Genomic DNA, 19648 nt, shown 5'->3' on the forward strand with positions numbered 1-19648 from the left:
TGATATTGTTCTTCTGCAGCTGGAACTAAAGTGTATCTCTAAGCATTTTCAGTCTTGATATTGGAAGTGCAAATGGCATCCAGCGAGTGGGTTACTGCTACACAAGGGTGATATGGCGAGGGAGTTGTGTTTCACAACTGTATTCACCTCATTCCCCTCCTGTTCACAACTGTCGAAACGGCCGGCTTTACTCAGTCTACGACTACTCCTGTGGCCAGTTTCGACGACCCAAGACAAACGCTTTGCAGCAACCATCCCTTGTCATGACTTGAACCTCCACCGTGACAACGACGAGCGAGATGAACTGCGAAAAAGGGGGACTGCTCTCAACTGGGTGTCACACGTATGGTCGATCACTTCTCTCAGACTTCACTTGTGTCTTTTGCTTTTGACACTACAGTTCCAAGCTCCTTCATTAAACCTGATTTTAGCCATATGACCTCATATATATTTCTACGTATTCCATCTTCCTCTCCGACTAACTGTAGGGTACTTAGGTTTAGGAATAAAAATCCAGATCATCTCTTGTTTGTAGGGTATACTTTGGACCTATAATTTGCCACTGGAAGCTATTATTTCGAAGACTAAGACTATAAATTGTGTATCCTAAACCAAGGTATTGATCTATTGTGAGATCATCAGCTTTGGACATCACCATTTGCAACCAAGGTTTAGGAGCTTTGTGCAGCTGATATGGTTATGAGTGGATGGCTTGCAGACTTCGTAGTAATCTGCGTCTTCGATCTTAATGTTATTGTTGTTGTTGAAGCTTACCCGCATTGCTGACCAGGTTGGGCACGACGAGCACCTGTGCTTCCAACATTGAAATGCATATTATAAAACGTACGATAAGGAGGCGTCAGGACCCGGTCTGAGAAAATGTGGAGCAAATACAAAGGATTCACGCTATGATAGACATTTCCCAATCCTCCACCCGTCCCTCCACCCTGGTCCGCAATTCACACCCAATTGGGCATTGCAGTGCCAATACCCATACGCTGCATTCATTCCTCGTCTCATGCCGTTGTGTTCATTGCCATCAACACCAGCCACCGTCCCTGTCGTTACGTTGGCCGATTCCTTTATGCTTGCCAACCTCCTAAAGTTACTTCGTGCCAGGCCCTAGAAAGGAGCAATGGTAGCAAGCAAAGGCGGCCAATTCCAATTGTCGGCCATGCAATTCTAATTGGCAGACATGCATTGAGCTGTTGACAACCGATTCCAATTGAACCTGCTCTTTGCAGCCAATTCCAACTGGACCTGCTCTTGGCAGCCGATTCCAATTGAACCTGCTCATGGAAGCCAATTCCAACTGGACCTGCTCTTGGCAGCGGAATCCAATTGAACCTGCTCTTGGCCAGCAATTCCAACTGGACCTGCTCTTGGTAGGCGATACCAATTGAACCTGATCTTGGCAGCCAATTCCAACTGGACCTGCTCTTGGCACCCGATTCCAATTAAACCTGCTCTTGGCAGCCAATTCCAATTGGACCTGCTCTCGGCAGCCGATTCCAATTGAACCTGCTTTGAGTATTATCAGCGTTGGCATCAAGTTCGAATGTTCCAAATGTCGCCAATGTGCCGACACCGCCGACATCTGCTTGTGTCCCCTAGCCCCTGAGCTTGCGCCGCTTGCTGTAGCGTCGCTTGCAACATCCCACGTTACCCTTATGACATCGACTTGCTTGCAAATGACCCCGCATTTGCCCCCCTTCCTGAACCGACCCAGGTGATGGCGGAGGCGACTTCGAGGGAGACAACGGAGGGCTCAACAACACAGCGTATTGCTTGTACTTGACTACCATCGACCTGGGCGATGAATTCTGCGATGTCACATACCCTGCACCCGAGTCGGCCGAGCTCGAGTACCTCGACAAGTGGCTCGGATCGTGACCTGCCGATGCTACGTCGTAAGACAAGCTCTCATATCCAAACGTCCCATCATAGCACGCCGCTGCTCTAGCTCGCGGCGACCCATCGTAACCTCCTCCGCTTCGACCTCCCGTCGTCATTGCTTGTGCCATTGCAGGCAGCAACCGGAGCTACTTCAGCGTGTGTGCAAAAAACACACACCCAAACGACGATAATTTTACCCATCTTTGCACGGTTGCATCTAGTATCGAGCCGGATGCAGCCAACACTCGAACACTCTGTGCGTGAACTTGCATGCATCGCCTCTCTGAGAGCTTTCCTTCGAAAAGTCCAAGTATGCCGTCCCCGAGTAGTGGTACTGCCGCGGATCGCAATGCTTAGCTTTGTCGCCTGGGTGGACAAACGGGCACTCCGTTCAATCATGGATCCTCCCCCTCGTCCATCGCTTTACCTTGAATTCAAACATCCACAACAGATCGATCCATATATGTCCACCATCGGCTATGCCTCCTCGTCCTTGTTGTTCGACGGCAGAAACTTATTGAATAGTGCATGAAAAAGTGTCGGTGACCCCAGTGACAATTCCCCGGCTTCCAGCGATGACGCCGACCTCAAGCTCAACCCTCGTAGGGCCGCTTCACCCGCTCCACTTCACGCTTCCCGCTCTCCGCCTCAATCAACGATTCTTTATCCAGCATCGAAAACCCTGAGAACTCACCCCTCGACACCGGCAAGCTCGACGGACTCAAAAAGAAATTATTGAATGCGTGCAACTCCGCGCTCTTCCTGCCCCTTAAGTTGTGGCTCCTCTGATACATCCCACCCAACGCGCTATCTACAAGCACCTCATCGACAGGACCCCGACCCTCAGCTTTCCTGACTCACATTTCGAAGGTTACAAATTGTGTCATCCTTTGTTGTGTTTGGTGTGAGAAGCATGCAGCATCTTCCTTCGTTGCATGTCATGCATGCAAGTGGATGCTTTCTGTTTTAAGATTATTTTCCATCTCCATGATATTAGACTAGAAACTTTTTCACCGGGATATGGTTTTCTACAGAGTCGAGTTATGGAAATCAAATCCAAGTGGTGGAGTAGACAAGAATTGATCTAATAAGGAACATGCGAAGCGATGTAACGTCCCTCTGTCTCAAGCTCTTATTTCAACCTAAAACAAAACAAAGGAATACAATCACTCACCGTAGAAAACACACACACACACACACACACAAATAAATAAATAAATAAATAAATAAAACAAAAACAAAAAAAAAATAAAAAACAAAAAACAAAAACAATGCAAATCGCTCCAAGAATGCCTCAACTTCACTTCGAAAGAAAAAACAGATCAACACAGGGCCAAATACACAAAATGGACCAACAGCCCGAACAAAGCAACAAAATATATAAAACAAATGTGTCATACAAAAATTGAAAACCTAGAAATGAACAAAAAGTCCACATTCTCCATCAACACAAAAATCCCAACAACAACAACAACAATAACAACGACACAAAAAAAAGAAAAAAAGAAAAAAAAACCTGTACTACCTTCCAAGAGACTGCAGGCAAAATCTTGCACAAAATATATTTCTAAATAAACCCACATGCATTCGAGGATGGCGAATACATGCGACAGCTCATGAACTTGAGCAGTAAATCCTGTCCTTGTATCCATAACAAGAGCCCATAGATTTGTACAAGAAGCCACACTGCTTATATACAGACCGTCTTCATTACCCTTTTCCACGTGCTCCGTAAGCCGAGAATCAGCTACATCGTAGTGATACCTGCACGTCGAAACAAATGTAGGAATGAAAGTTCAATAAATGGCTTTGTCCGAATCCAGGCTGCTTGCTGAAAGTAAACGCATGTCATAGAAATCGGAATAGCTGATCGACATCCAGGAGGACAAAGTCAAAATCGACGATACACACATGACCGGGCTCATGCCTAACTGAGCGACATCACACCACATCAATGACGAAAGCTCGCACCGCCTTACCTCTGCTTCATTTGGCCACCGAGCGTTGTAAACGTTGTAATCCATTGAGTTGCGGGCATTCCTAACTGGATCTTTTTCTTAGGTTGGTCATCCTCATCTTCTTCAACATCTGATTCGCCCTCTCTTCTGACCAACCTGTATGGAACACTAGAAACAAAAGGCTTTATTAATATGATGATCAAATGAAGAGTAGGTTCAAAAAAAGAATCCTTAGTGTAGGGACAGGAAAAACGAAGCAAAAGAAGGTCATAAAATGCACCTTTTCAACACTGTCTGTGTTTATGGGTCTCACAGTAGGATTAGGACCCAAGATGGAATCGAAGAGTAGAACGAGCTTGCCGTGGTTTGACTCTTCATCGAACTTCATATTTGCGACCATCTCCAAAACGTCTGTTTAAAAACGGAACCGGGCAGAAACAGCACAGCATTTCGGGAGAAGTTGCTATTTTCTTCTTCCACACCAGAAAACCTTTGTTGTCGCCCTATTAAACCAAATATATAGAGCACGTCCAAATGAAAAATAGTGAGAAGGAAAGAAGGAAGGAAGGAAAAATAAATAAATAAATATATATATATATATATATATATATATATATACATATATATATATATATCGCATTGATCACTTCTTCATTAGCTACTAGCTACAAAGTTGATCAATACCTGATAACCTTGCCAAGGAAGACTACCCTGCATAAGGAATACCAAAGTATAAGCCAGTGATCCCAAGTCGTCCTTCCTACTCCCAGTCCTTCCTATATGTGCATGCACACTCGCATAGCGAACAGTTCCACTGCATGTACGAAAATTACACAGAATCAAAATATAGCTCAAAAGCAAAACAGTCGCTCCCAACCGCCAAAACAGGAATGGCAACTACAGATCAGGACAAGGGGGGGAGGGGGAAGAGCCTCACCAGAACACATCAGGCCTTTGGTCATATTCTACATGCTGACCGATTGTACCATCCCTCCATCGAGTAGCTGCATATATGGGAGAAAGACGTTAATCTTGGTGTGAAATTGACTTGTGCATGGACGTAGCGGTAATAAACTCATTCAATTCTCAGTCCAGATGCTCTTCATGTAACAGTTAACAGATGTTAAAAAAAAAAAAAAAAAAAAAAAAAATATAACGCCAAATTGGAGCAAAGGAGGTTGCTAATGTGTGAACAGAGAACGAATTGCAGCACAACGATACTGAAAACTCACCAAGCCCGAGATATATATGAAAAAACTTCTTCTCTTCAGGTGTATTGGGTTGTCCCAGGAGAAAGTTCTCGGGCTTCACGTCTCCATGTGCATACCTGCTCAATCAGAACGAGCTGCCCTAAATACTTGCGCTTGACCCCGAAGAGTTCCAGACATCCCGGAGACTTGGCCCGAGCATATCCATGACCTACAGCATGTGAACGAAGTCAAAATCGGATTAAAATAAATAAATAAATACATAAATAAATAAATAAATCATGAGTCAAGTTTGAAAAGAAGATGACTACATGAAAACTAAAGGTCTGCTTGGACTACAACAATTCAATAGGTGACTCACCATGACGTAGTAGTCGCCTTGTCGACCTTTGCAATATACACGACCAACACCATGGCTGCCACCAAGAGTGCTGGAGAAAGAACCCGCGCCAACCATGGAGGTTTAGGAGACAAGCCCTAATCACATTTGAATGATGAAAATAAGAAATACAGAAAGGTAATTGTGACACTAGTAATCACATCCCAAGAGTGAAATCACAATGGTACGAGCTCGAGACGCACTTGTAAACCTGCCACTCGCAAGGAGGACCATGATTGCAGCCCTTACCACTCCGATGCTCGAACTTGCTCGAACTTCAATCCCGCAACCTGCACAAACGAGTTCAACGTGAGTACAAAAACTTATTACATTAATACCTACAAGACCTCGATGTAATGTACAGAGCATCTCCCAAACATGCCGCTGCGACCAAGGTTTAGAGCAAAACAAATTGTAAGAAATTGAATACCTCAACGGCCTGTGGACCAGCACGCTCCGTCCCACCGCTCCGTCCCTGTCATTACGTTGGCCGATTCCTTTATGCAATGTACCAGGTTTAGGGACTGCAGCAGTGAATGAAAAACAAGAACCATGAGGAGGCTTAAAACAAACCCCATGTTCATTGAGCCAAAAAGTTGTCAAATCTTCTAATTCCATCCCAAAACAAATTCAATCCTAAACCAGGTTTCAACAATCCATGAAACAATTAAATTGGGAACCATGCACCATACAAACATGGAAGCATGTAGAGTTTTGGACAACGTTTTACATGTTATGCAGGTGGTGGAGTAGACAAGAGTTGACCTAACAAGGAACATGCGAAGCGATGTAACGTCCTTCTCCTTCAAGCTCCTACTTCAACCTCAAACACAACGAAGGAGCACAGTTATTCACTTTAGAAAACAAACAAAACAAACCAAAAGAAAACAAAAAACAATAAAATAAAATAAAAAATCGATTCAAATCGCCCCAAGAATGCCTCAACTTCACTTTGTAAGAAAAACAGATCAACACAGAGCAGCCGAATTTTGATCCAGCACAGGTTCACCTCCAATGCGACCAGGTTTACGAGCTTGGAGTCTGGCTCACTTCGCCTCGCCTCACATCACAACTTCGCCTTGCCCTCAATACATTACTTGTTACAGTTGTGAGTCTGAACACAATACTTTCGCATTCGGGGATCTTCACTACACATGCAACTAAGTGCATTTCACTCCAATACTTTTTCACGTCAGTGTTATAATTATTTAAAATAGAATTTGTCTAGCATCAAAAAACAAAAAAACCAAAGAGTAAATACAAATTTGGTCTATGGAGACAAAGAATTCAAGAAGTTCGAAGGAATTCAAGAAATTTTAATTCAGAATTTAGAAACTTGTGCCGAACTGGGACTCACGCCGGGACTGAGAGTCATGGGACTAGCGAGACTCGCGCCAGGATCGAGGCTCGCAGGACCGAAATTCGCGCCGAGACTGGGACTCGCAGGACTAGGCCTCTTACCGGGACTGGGACTCATAGGACTGAGACTCGCGCTGGGAGTGGAATTCATGCCAAGCCTGGGACTCGTGGAACTGGGACTTGTGTCGAAACTGGGACCCACTCCGAGGTCCGCTAACTGGTGTCGCATCCAATCCACACTCCCATTGTGAGGGTGCGAGTCGGTTCCACTGCGAGTCCCTGTCTCAGTTCCTTGCCCCGGTGTCTCACTCCCTCCCTCTCCCACCATGCATCATTCAAATTTTCTTCCCTTTCCTTCCGGTGTACAGGGTGAGATTGGGCACCGGGCACTGAATGTTTGTTGCTTGTCTGTCGTTGTGTGGAGGGGAGTGAGAGGGTCGGTCTGAGCACATGCACTGAGTGTTAGTTGCTTGTTTGTCGTCACCTGGACGTGGAGGAAGAAGGGGGGGGAGGAGGAGGGTTTAGGGTTTAGGGTTTAGGGTGTAGGAAAGAATGAATCTGATGCTGTAAGGGCATTATTGCCACCATGGAACTCCTATGTGCCCTTTGTTCAATGCGTCCTCCATGGGAATAGAAACTGTCGATGAAGTTGTTGGTTGCAGTGCAAAGATGGAGTTTCTCTTCTGGCCACATTTGATAGTGGTAACTAAGGAGTAACCAGATTTAGCCGCGGCTATGGTTCCATCACTGCTTATCAAAGTGGGACAGGAAAATCTGTAAACTTGGTCGAACGAGTCCCAAGTTCCGTGAAAATGATGCTACCAAGCAGATTCCCACTAAACCTGGGACAACACAAAAAAGACAAGACTTGAGCTCCGTGAAAATGATGCTACCAAGCAGATTCCCACTACACCTGGGACAACACAAAAAAGAAAACACTCGAACTGTATTGGAAAGCCAAAGGCAAGAACTGCTCCAAAATCGCAGGGCATGGCTTCTGGGACGGGAAGAGGCGAAGCGCCTGTTGGAAGTGGAACGAGAGAAGGCAGCCATACTGAAATAGGAAAAAGGGGGGATATTGGTTGACCAGTATATTGGATTGAAACGGAAGAGTTACGGGCAGAAATAGGAACCCGGAAAGCTGCTCTAGTCACAAAATTGGAGAGTGACCCAGCCAGTATTGGTCGGTCACGGATGTCTGCCCCACCAGTTTCAACAATCGGTGAATTGGAGGAGAAGGTGAGGCAACAGTAGCACCAATTGGGAGCAACCAGGTTGTCAGGATTTTGCAATTGGAGGCCCAAGTTCGTGAATTGGGTTTAGGGTACGATGAAGACTTATCAGTCTAATCGCAGGGAGAGCCGATGGAAGTATCGGAGGAGGACAAGGACTCATCATAAGAGCCAGAACTTGTAGGGAACCACCTCCAGTGAATGTTGGAGTTGACCAATCCGGCGAGCCCAGAGTGGTAGAAAATTTGTTCGGAAAATCACTAGAAAAGGTTTTACCAGTTCATTGTTGGCGAGGACGCTGCACAGTTGGGAGCGGGGTCAGGTAGAATGGGGAGGATTTTATTTATTTATTTATTTATTTTTGTGTCTTACAATACATTGTATGTAGGGTTAAGAAAAGCCAATAAATTGATGAGTGGATAGTTTAGAGGGTATGATGGATGATTAGGAAGGAAAACGTAGTCAACATCGGATGTGTAATATTTGGTATTCGGGGATCACAATACTTTCGCATTCGGGGATCTTCACTACACATGCAACTAAGTGCATTTCACTCCAATACTTTTTCACGTCAGTGTTATAATTATTTAAAAATAGAATTTGTCTAACATCAAAAAACAAAAAAAAAAAAAAAAAAAAAAAAAAAAGAGTAAATAAAAACTTGGTCTATGGAGACAAAGAATTCAAGAAGTTCGAAGGAATTCAAGAAATTTCAATTCAGAATTTAAAAACTTGTGCCGAACTGGGACTCACGCCGGGACTGAGAGTTACAGGACTAGGAAGACTCGCGCTGGGATTGAGACTCGCAGGACCGAAACTCGCACCGAGACTGGGACTCGCAAGATTGGGACTCTTACCGAGACTGGGACTCGTAGGACTGAGACTCGCGCTGGAAGTGGAATTCATGTCAAGAGTAGCTCGTAGAACTGGGACTTGTATCAAAACTGGGACCCACTCCGAGGTCCGCTAACTGGTGTCGCATCCAATCCACACTCCCATTGTGAGGGCGCGAGTCTCAGTCTTGGTGCGAGTCTCGGTTCCACTGCGAGTCCCAGTCCCAGTTCCTTGCCCTGACGGCTTATCTATGTAAAGTTTGAGAATAGGTCGAGGGCATTACACCCCCGATACCTCCAATCATTCGCTTTACTTGATAAAATTCTCACACGAGCTCCAGCTATCCCGAGAAAAACTTCGGAGGGAATCAGCTACTACTAGATGGTTCGATTAATTGGTCGCCCCTACACCGAAGTCTGACGAATGATTTGCACGTCAGTATTGCTACGAGCCTCCACCAAAGTTTCCTCTGGCTTCGCTTTGCTCAGGCATAGTTCACCATCAATATAAATTACACGTTAGGGAAGGAAATTAATGTGTATGACTACATTCAATGAAATAAATGTACTTTGAACATGTCAAATAACGTACCATTATTCCTTCAAACCAAGTATTATAATGTAAAAAATAATAACAATAATACATGAGGCTATATTATAATGTAAAAAATATAAACAGTGGAATAAAACTACATTCCAACCTGTGAATACTTACAGTTATTTAAGCACAATATTAAAGGTAATTCCAAAAATAATATCATCAAAATCCACCACAAATGTTGATATATCCATCAATATATCCATCTCCACTGCTACAAGACTACTCCTGATCAGTGGCAGGAGATACTTGTTTGTCTTCTTTTTTGCCCTTATCAAACAAACATTTGCTTGTTATCCACAATGCAAAGCTAGTTGTACTTATTACTTAGTTGAACAAGCATTAAAAGTTATAAAAACAATAAAAATAAATAATTATCAAACACCAAAACCAAAAGCTATAAACAAGTAACAAAGTAATATAACATTGTAAATTTACCATGAATTCTTTGATGGAGAACTGATTTTCCAACAAGTGTCGTTCGTAAAGACGTTTCTTTTCAAGGAATCCTTCTCGGGTTTCAACAACACGAACATTCCCATTCTTATCTTTGTAGTCTATTATACCGGGCCCGTCGGGGTGAATTAATCGCCCGAGTTGTCTGTAAAGTGAGCATTTTTGAAAAAATGCAAGACCCAGTAAGCCCTTTCCTTGAAGGCGCCGTGTACAATGTAAAAGTTCACTTGGCCTGAAAACACAAACATCCCCATGTTTGGGTACAAACATAATCGATGCTTCTGGGAAAGCAAATATGGCCGGTTCATTTTGTTCCGATGGATCTAATTCAATAAATAATCCATTGTTAGTATAAAAGTTTAAAGTTAAAAAACATGTTATCTAAAACATCAACACTCCAATTATTTTGTTTAAAAAAAAACCAAAAAACATTGCATTACATTTACATACAAATACTGGAAATTCCAATAAAAAAACTAAGTTGTATTATATTACCTTCGCGTAGCCATATTATGAATCCAAAATCATAATCATCTTCATCACGATGAGGCCTACAATTGAAGTCCCTCGTGATAGCAAATGATGTAAATGGTCCATTACCAATACAAGCACCACTATTTGAAAAGCCTTCAGCAATCACAATATTATCCAAGTGTTGAAATAAACTTTCATACGACCTCCTTAAAATATGACAAGTATATTTCGCAAGTTCTTCAGATAAATGATAATATTCTGGCCTGTTTTGAATATACCTATATAACAACCAACCATAAAATCAAATCAAATAACATTGAAACATAATATTACTACATTTAAGAATTTAAAAATTTTAATTATTATATCAAATTTATATATATATATATATATATATATATGAATATACGTATACAAAACTCACCAACCAGTGTCTCCATAAGCAGAACGCATCCCAAACATAGAAATACTTGAACTTTCTTTTGCTGGCGATCGGCATAAGTTTCTCCCACCCTTCTCAAGATATGATACTATTTTTGTAATTACTCGAAGTTCTTTAGGAGTGAAAATTCCATTCCTCAAGTCAATTAATTTATCTTTAAAAAAACCACTTCTAGTTAATATTGTTGGACTTTCAATGTTGAGAAAAGAACTCTTTAAGTAGTTGCTAATGGTCAATAGAGTACAAGTGTTGTTAAGGATATCCCATAAGATAGGGTGCTGGTCTATAGTACATTAGAGTACAAGGGGAGGGCTGGTCCTAGGAGATATCCCATATGGATTGTAGCACTTGGTACCTTGCTACTAGTATATAAGGAAAGGGTTGACATGGGAAGAATTATCTCATACCACACTCTATTTCTTATAGTGCAACCTTGCTGGTCCTAACTTACTTGTGTGGAGTATGCTTTCTATGTTTCAATAGGTTATGGGCCCACATTCTCTTACCAAGTAAGTTGTTCTTGCATTTTATTTTCTTTGTTGCTTGTTTGGTGGTTGAGATCTTATGGTATAGTATTACTAGTGTTTTGTTGAAGTCATTACTCCTGGATTTGTGAGTGTATGAGGTTAGTGCAAGACCTTGATAGTGTCTTTGCTGAAGTAACACTAGCATTTGAGAGTTTTATGAGAAATTGAGTCATTTTGAGTGAGGTGATGTGAGGGAGATGTTTGAAAGCCATAGAATTACACGACATAGCATTTCCCACCATTTAGACGTGATTTGGACTCAAAGTATGCAAAAAGTTGCAAAACAGCGAATTCTGAGTTTGTAGTTCACCAATCTTTGAGTAGTCATATCTTTAGCATTACAACTCCAAATCAAGAGATTTTTGGACCTACTTATAGCTTGAGATGGCATCTTTTGAGAGTGATAGCTTAAGAATGGTAGAAAAGTTTAGAGGTGACAACTTTTACCACTGGAAGGCCAAAATGGAGCTACTTTTGGCGTCATTGGATCTTTGGGAGATAGTATGTGAGGAGGAAGAGGCACCTGGATTAGAGGCAAGCATGAAGGAGCAAAAGAACTTCAAAAGACGAGAAAAGAAGGCTTTTGGCATAATTGCCACCAACTTAGATGAAACCAACTTTGCTCATGTCATTTCTTGCAAAGAGGCAGCAGATGCATGGAAGACTCTTTGCAATGTCTATGAGAGTAGGAATCTTTCCAATGTGCTATGGTCAAGGCAAAAGTTCTTCACCGTGAAGATGGAAGAAGGTGAAGATCTCATGGCTCATATAAATAATGTAAAAGCACTTTTAAACCAACTTGCTGTTGTTGACAAGCCTTTACTTGAAGAAGATGTTGTGATGACATTGCTCTCAAGCCTTCCGGACTCCTATTCCTCCCTCATTGTGGCATTGGAGTCCATTTCAAGGAAAGACCTTACTTTGGACTATGTTACGGCAAGACTAGCCCATGAAGTGACCAAAAGAAAGCAAAAGGAGTCTATTGGGGAGCAATCAGCACTATTTACAAGACCAAGTAAGGCAAGTGCCCCTTTTCAACGTTATCCTCCTAAAACTTATTACATTTGTGGAAAACCAGGCCATTTTGCTAGAAATTGTTTCAAGGCAAAGAGAGGAGAAAGAGAGAATGCCAACAATGCTTTTCATGACCATGGAGGTGAAGACTTTGCATTCATGGCAAAACAAACTCCTTCCATGTTTGATATGAGCAAATGGATTGTGGATTCTGGATGTACCAAATACATGACTCCATACAAGTGTTCATTTAACACTTATCAACCAATTCAAGCAACCAAGGTTTGGTTAGGTGATAATTGTATGGTACAAGCCATTGGAATAGGCACCATTGTAGTGGAGGTGGTTGTGAAGGGCATAAGCAAGAGAATCACTCTCAAGGATGTGTTGCATGTGCCAAAGATGAAGAAGAACCTCCTTTCGGTGAGTAAACTTGTAACTGATGGGTACAAAGTGCAATTTAACATGAATGGATGTTTTGTGAGAACCATGGAAGGCAAAGAAGTAGCAAAAGGGACTAGGAATGGCAATCTCTATATTATCAATTGCAAGAGGATCAATGGAGTGGAGGTTGCTGCCTTTGCTGAATTTCCATCAAATGAAGAGAAGATGGGCATTTGGCATCAAGACTTGGGCATTTGAATGCCAAAAGCATGAAGGGACTTCAATCCAAGGTAAATGGCATAGACCTTGGCCATTCTACCATGAATCTTGCTTGTGAGGGATGCATTCTAGGCAAACAATATAGGACACCATTTCCTAGTGGAGTTGCTGAAAGAACAAACCAATCGCTGGAGCTTGTCCATTCCAAGGTTTGTGGATCGATGAGGACACCATCTATGAGTGGTAGTAAAAAGTGGGAGATGTGTCCAAGTGGGAGTAGTGGTGTGTTTTTGGACACATCTTCAATTCTAGCAAACAAACAAGAAGATGAAGAAGAGCATTCTCAAAGTGAAGAAGGAGAGGAAGTTGCCATGATAGAAGAGCCCAATACTATGAAGACTTCAATTCCAGCAAGATACAACAAGGACAATGAAGAGAATGAAGATGAAGAATACCAACAAATGAGTAAAAGAAAGCACTCCATGAGTCATACAAGGCAGCAAGAGGTGCAAGAAGGCTCATCTTCTTTGCATGAAAGAAGATATCCAACACATGAGAGAAGACCACAAGGTGAATGGTGAAAGAACCACATCTTTCCACAACAATTGGATGTAAGTGGGTGCTTAGAACTAAGAGAGATGCAAACGATTGAAGGTCAACAATGGGCTATGTATTCTTTTTTTGAGTGGGAGCCATATCTTTGAATAGCAATAGAGAACTAAACATTGCAAGGTCCACAATAGGGGCGGAGTATTTGGCAGCAAGTCATAAAGCAATGGAGGCAATTTGGTTGAGGTTGTTATTGGAAGATATTGGACTTGTGCAATTTGAAGCTACTCCATTGAGGTGTGACAATCAAGGATGTCTTGCTTTTGGAAAGAATCCAAAGCATCATGCAAGAACTAAGTACATTGATATTCAGCATCATTTCATAAGAGAGAAGATAGAGATGGAGGTTATTGATATGATGTATTGTGAAACCAAAGACATGATGGCTGATTTGTTGACAAAAGATTTAGTTAGAGAAGGACACAACAAGTTGAGTAAAGCATTAGGATTGATAGCTAATTGACCAATAGCAAAGTGGGAGTGTTGAGAAAAGAACTCTTTAAGTAGTTGCTAATGGTCAATAGAGTACAAGTGTTGTTAAGGATATCCCATAAGATAGGGTGCTGGTCTATAGTACATTAGAGTACAAGGGGAGGGCTGGTCCTAGGAGATATCCCATATGGATTGTAGCACTTGGTACCTTGCTACTAGTATATAAGGAAAGGGTTGACATGGGAAGAATTATCTCATACCACACTCTATTTCTTATAGTGCAACCTTGCTGGTCCTAACTTACTTGTGTGGAGTATGCTTTCTATGTTTCAATATTCAACACGCGGGAGTCGAAGCAATTGTTCTGTTAAACCTTTATTTGTAGTTTCAAAATCAACCAATCGCATACTCCGTTGGATAAATATTTCACCTTCGTTTAATGAAAATTCTATTGTTTTCAATTTCTTGTCATCGCCATGATTATAAGCAAATTTTTTAATATGGTATAACAACTCACCTACAACATTAGGCAGCTGCATCTTACATTTTTGGCAATAATATGTAGTACCGCCTGGAAAGTAATCCAATCCTTCTTTTTCAAATAAACTCTTGAATAAAGCCAATTTTTCTTTCCTCTCATGTTTTGAACCAGGTTGAAAATGTTGATCCAAACAAGGTTTCTTGTTCGAGACCTCACATTCACAAAATTCACACCATACCATGCTCGTATTGTTTCCATAACCATCGTTGGGACTTTTTTGTTTTTTTTCCATTTTCCTGCCAAAATTGTTCTCATATTTTCGCCTTTTTCCTATCGTCCACAATGAAATGAACCTGTGGAAAATGAAATAAATGCATGTAAAATTGAATAAATTCGAATAAAATAAAACAGATCTATGAAAAATGAATAAGTGAGTACATAGTTATAGCGGAGCCCATCGAATCAATATTTTATACGGTGCAACCAATTATGCATTAAAATATTTTATATTCCACAAATTTTCACAAATCATGAATTCTGGACCACGGACATTTTTTTTTTATTTTTTTATTTTTATCCATCCCTGAATGCTCTTCACAGTGTTACACCCACCCCGCTAATTTAAAATTGTGAAGATTTTCAAGTTTTCATGAATTTCCCCAATAAGTACACAACAGTACTGGCAAACTCTGAACCTCGGATCATAGATGCTTTCTTGCTTTTCCTTGCCCGTAACTATTCATTTCCATATCAGTCGTGCTTCATAAACCTCTGATTACGAGGGCTTTCACGCTTCCATGAAAAGTAGTAGATGAACTCGCTTTCCCCTATAAATCGCGTATCATGTAAATCATAATAGAACAAAGTTACACAACCCCAGTCCCCTCGTTCAACATCAATCCGCACACTATTTCCTTACTTCTACTCATTCCCAAACACTCAACACAACATTACATGCACTCACCCAACTTCAAATTACGAAGATTCTCAGGTTCATATGAATTTTCCCAACAAGTACACAACAATACTAGCAAACTATGAACCTCAGATCATAGATGCTTTCTCGCTTTTCCTTGCCCCTAACCATTCAATTCCACATTACTCGCGCCTCGTAAACCTCAGATTACAAGGGCTTTTACGCTTTCATGAAAAGTAGTAGATGAACTCGCTTTCTCCTATAAATTGCGTATCATGTAAATCATAATAGAACAAAGTTACACAATCCCAGTCCCCTCCTTCAACAATAATCTACACACTATTTCCTTACTTCTACTCATTCCCAAACACTCAACACAACATTACACGCACTCGGCCAACAGCTAGAACAAAGCTTTGACTCAAATAGAGAGGGTGCAGTAATGAACACGGAGGTGGCACGACCAGAGGCCGAGCAATATAGAGAAGATGAGACTAGAGTAAATTGAGTCAATCAGGAGAAGGAGAACGATCAGGGGAGGGAAGAATCCGATCTTGCAAAATCGGCATCCACGGTGGAAAAATAGGCGAGAGAGAGAGAGGTGGAAGGGGTCGGAAGCAAGGAGCGGTGAGGGACGACCAGGGGGCGATCAACAGGAAGAACGAGAACGAGACCACCGTAGAGATAAATCCTCAACTCAGAGGGGCAGGACGAAGGAGGAAGGAATAATCCAACAGAGGTAGGAGGTTCAAAGAAAAGGAGGGTAAGGAGGGCAAGCAGTGCCAAACAAAAGACAATCTGTGTACGTAAGGATACAGTTGGAAGAAGAGAGATCTCACAAAGAAAAGCCCTGCATGCAATCGTTAGTGGGGCGATCATCAAAAGTTCTCTCTCACACACACACACACGCAGCGATGACGATGACGACAATGACTGGGAAGGACGAGTATCTCCCTCTCCCACACTTCATACCCTGCCATCCCCATCTCCCCTCCCCCATCATACCCACCTTCCAGAATACGCTGATTGACCCCCTACCCTGATCATTGGGGTTTGTCTCTCCATACCAGACACTCATGCCTCTTACCTCCACCACCACCACAACTCAAACGCCAATTATGACTCAAATGCCAATTACTTTCTGCTGCTTCTCGGTCCAATTAGCTACAATCCCAAAACACTAATGCACACATTTTCAACCAGGGTGTAGGAAGAAGGGTTTAGACAGCAGTACCGCAAGGTGCAAAAGTGGATCTTTGTGAATGGAAAACAAGAGGATTAGATATGATTCGTCAGAGTTGCAAAGAGGAGTGAAGGTGGGTGCCCGCACCGCACAAGGAAATGAAGAGCATGCAAGTACAAGAAGGAAAGCGAGGATACAGCAGGACGAAGAAGCACAAAACGGCGGAATATGAAGAGAAGATGAGAAGGTACAAGAGAGGGCGTCGAATGAGAAGCGGGGAGGGAGAGAGAGACAAAGAATTGCACGCACATACACACACAGAGAGATACAGGGAGAGACAGAAAGACAGAGAGAGATCTCACAAAGAATAGCCCTGCATGCAGTCGTCGATAAGGTGATCATCACGAGTTCTCATACACTTACACATGCAGCGACGACGATGACGACAACAACAGATAAGGAGAAGCATCTCCCTATACTTCATACCCTGTCATCCTCGCCTCTACTCTCCCATCATACCCGCCTTCAAATTTATCCAAATTAACCTCCTAGCTTCAAGCCTCCCCTTCTCCCTTCATACCCGCCTTCAAAGATACCCGGATTGACCTCCCTGCTTCAACCCTGGTCATTGAGATTCGTCTTTGCATTCTATACACTCTCTCCTGGGTTCCTGTTTCAGTAAATACTTTTATAACTAATAATTTATTTAAATATTTACCATAAATATATGCATACAAATTTTTTAATTTTTAATTTTTAAAATAACCAAAATAATTGTAAAAGAAACCCTCACCGGATTAAAGAATACTTGGGCATTTAATAACAATCCACAATCATATAATGCGCTATGACACCTGCACATTCACATCACCTAGTGGAGTCGAAGGTTCACAATGGAAAAAAATAAAATAAATAAAATAAAAACCTCACTTTGGATACCAAGAACGATCAGGGAAGGAGGGACTCTGATTTGGCAAAAACGACATCCATGGTGGAAAAATGGGCAAGGGAGAGGTGGAAGGGGTCGGAAGCGAGGAGCGGCGAGGGACAAAGCAACCGATCCGCAGGTCAAACGAGGCGAGGAGGACATGACCACCGCAAAGATAAACCCTTGACCCAGGGGGGCAAGGCAAAAGAGGAGGGAATGATCCAGCAGAGGTGGAAGGATCGAAGGAAAAGAGAGGATCAAAGAAAAAGAAGGCAAGGGGAGCAATGCCAAATAGAAGATAATGTGTGTGTGCGAGTGTGTGAGGATACAATCGGACAGAGAAGCACAAAACAGTGGAATACAAATAGAAGATGAAAAGGTAAGAAAGAGAGTGTTGAATGAAAAGAAGGGAGAGAGAGAGAGAGAGAGAGACGCATGCACACATATACATAGAGAGGGAGAAAGACAAAGAAAGATGGAGAGAAAGGTCCCACAATGAATAGCCGGTGGAGCGATCAATAGGTGCCACCTTCCTCCACCACTATCAAATCCTTGTTCCTACTAGTCTTGGCCCCTGTCTCAGTTCCACTGCAAGTCCCTATCCCGATTCTTATACTTCTCCAAGTTCCTCCACTTGTCTTTCAAATCAACTTCAGTGCGTCTACAAAATGGATTTGCATTGTTGTTCAAAATCTTCTTCCAATGTCCTTTTCCATGCTCTTGGACTTGCCGCTTCTAAAGCTCAATCTCCTCATCTTACCATTTCTTTTGGATTCATCTTTGTGTTGAGCCTGATCCAATCGCAAGAGGAGACTCACCGGGTTTACATTCACGTATAGTTTGTTCCAAATTGCAAATAATCACCTTGTTATGACGGTCAACCTCCTCAAAAGGCTGCTTCTCCCTATACGCTTCATGCATCGAGCCTATCCTACTTGTAATTTTGAAAGGAGACCAAGACGATTCTAGGCCATCGATGGTTTCCTTGGGTGGTACTGTGAAGGCCTTGTTCAAGGTCTTAGGGTTTAGGGTTTAGGGGTTTTAGGGATTAAGGTTACAAGAGTGTCCTAGAGATTTTTGATCCTAAATTTCTCTCAATATATCACTTTTTTTTTCGTTTTGAATTTTTTCCAAGGCTTACATTATCTTAAAGCCTTCTATAAATATTTTTATTTTCCAAAAATATGTGTTTTTTTTTAGATTTTTGGATTTAAAAATCAGAACTAGGGTCTAGGTTTAGGATTTAGGGTTTAGGGTTTAATTAGGATCTACAGACCTTAATTAAGGATCTAAGTTTTAAAAGATGTGAGATTCATGCATAGAGTTGATAGCCACATACCTGAAATGGCTAAGTGGGATTTTTACGAAACTGACGTGGGACTAGAATCTCACGCTTTTCGTGCACACACACCGTCCTTCCACCATAAACCGGATGTGACTCTCATGTCCACTTCGGCCCTAGCAGAGTATAGGATCCACAAAAACATCACGTACCTGAACAAGTATTGGAGGTATAATATGTAATCAGGATGGACTCCTTCTTCGTGACTTCTCAACAACCGGTTCCGAAGTAGCACAAAAATCAGGCGGGGCAATGCTTATAGTTGGGAGCACCCTGAGAACGCCACATCCAACCTGCTGTGAATGTTGGGCTGTTTGAATTCGGCAAGCTTGCAGTAGTCGTCGTATTGTACCATGAGAATCATCAGCAAATCATGTAGGAGGGCGCGTGCTTCGCTCACACTCTCATCCAAAGATGCTCGAATGATCTGTCATTTGGCAGAGTGGGATGGACAGGTGACTTTTACATATCGCCAAAGATTTTACAAAATTGCATCTGTTTTACTAGACTTCATGAATCACTAAAAACAAGATCATAGTTACAACAAAAAGTACGCTAGTTTACATTTACATGACTTGGAACCTTTCGGAGTAACTACTGTATTAGGACGACTAAGATAACCTCGATGTTTGTGCTCTCGTACAACTTTATAAAATTAGCAGCTACATCTATTTGCAGGGTGCGCAACCAGGTGCACCTCTTCACGGTATAAGCTTGACTACAACCACATGAAAGCACCACATGTTATAGAACTGTCGATGATTTGTAATGTGCAATA

General features: G+C 42.1%; 2 protein-coding genes across 2 annotated transcripts; both read right to left on the reverse strand.

Annotated features, from left to right (window-relative positions):
• Nucleotides 1-4981: 4981 nt before the first annotated feature.
• Nucleotides 4982-5721, reverse strand: LOC112277850 (casein kinase 1-like protein HD16). The gene is made up of 2 exons (XM_090247963.1): nucleotides 5424-5721; nucleotides 4982-5273 (listed from the first exon to the last, which is right to left on the reverse strand). The coding sequence occupies exons 1-2, from the start codon at nucleotides 5517-5519 to the stop codon at nucleotides 5205-5207; spliced, it is 165 nt and encodes a 54-aa protein (XP_090104089.1). The 5' UTR covers nucleotides 5520-5721; the 3' UTR covers nucleotides 4982-5204.
• Nucleotides 5722-9494: 3773 nt separating this feature from the next.
• On the reverse strand, nucleotides 9495-11043 carry LOC149986245 (uncharacterized). Its single transcript, XM_090248075.1, has 4 exons — nucleotides 10818-11043; nucleotides 10415-10671; nucleotides 9902-10242; nucleotides 9495-9733 (listed from the first exon to the last, which is right to left on the reverse strand). Exons 1-4 carry the CDS (start codon nucleotides 10853-10855, stop codon nucleotides 9686-9688), a joined length of 684 nt encoding a protein of 227 aa, XP_090104201.1. The 5' UTR covers nucleotides 10856-11043; the 3' UTR covers nucleotides 9495-9685.
• Between the last annotated feature and the right edge of the window lie 8605 nt (nucleotides 11044-19648).

The sequence above is a fragment of the Physcomitrium patens genome, chromosome 26 (assembly GCF_059467195.1).
Source record: "Physcomitrium patens ecotype Gransden chromosome 26, ASM5946719v1, whole genome shotgun sequence".
In the NCBI taxonomy this organism is placed as follows: Eukaryota; Viridiplantae; Streptophyta; class Bryopsida; order Funariales; family Funariaceae; genus Physcomitrium; species Physcomitrium patens.

Coding starts and splice junctions, on each gene's coding strand:
- LOC112277850 (XM_090247963.1), bottom strand. CDS start 5,519: ATGGTTGGCGCGGGTTCTTTCTCCAGCACTCTTGGTGGCAGCCATGGT. Junction 5,274..5,423: donor AAGGCGACTACTACGTCATG/GTGAGTCACCTA, acceptor CACATGCTGTAG/GTCATGGATATGCTCGGGCC.
- LOC149986245 (XM_090248075.1), bottom strand. CDS start 10,855: ATGTTTGGGATGCGTTCTGCTTATGGAGACACTGGTTG. Junction 10,672..10,817: donor GCTTATGGAGACACTGGTTG/GTGAGTTTTGTA, acceptor GTTGTTATATAG/GTATATTCAAAACAGGCCAG. Junction 9,734..9,901: donor TCTCCATCAAAGAATTCATG/GTAAATTTACAA, acceptor TTGTTTGATAAG/GGCAAAAAAGAAGACAAACA.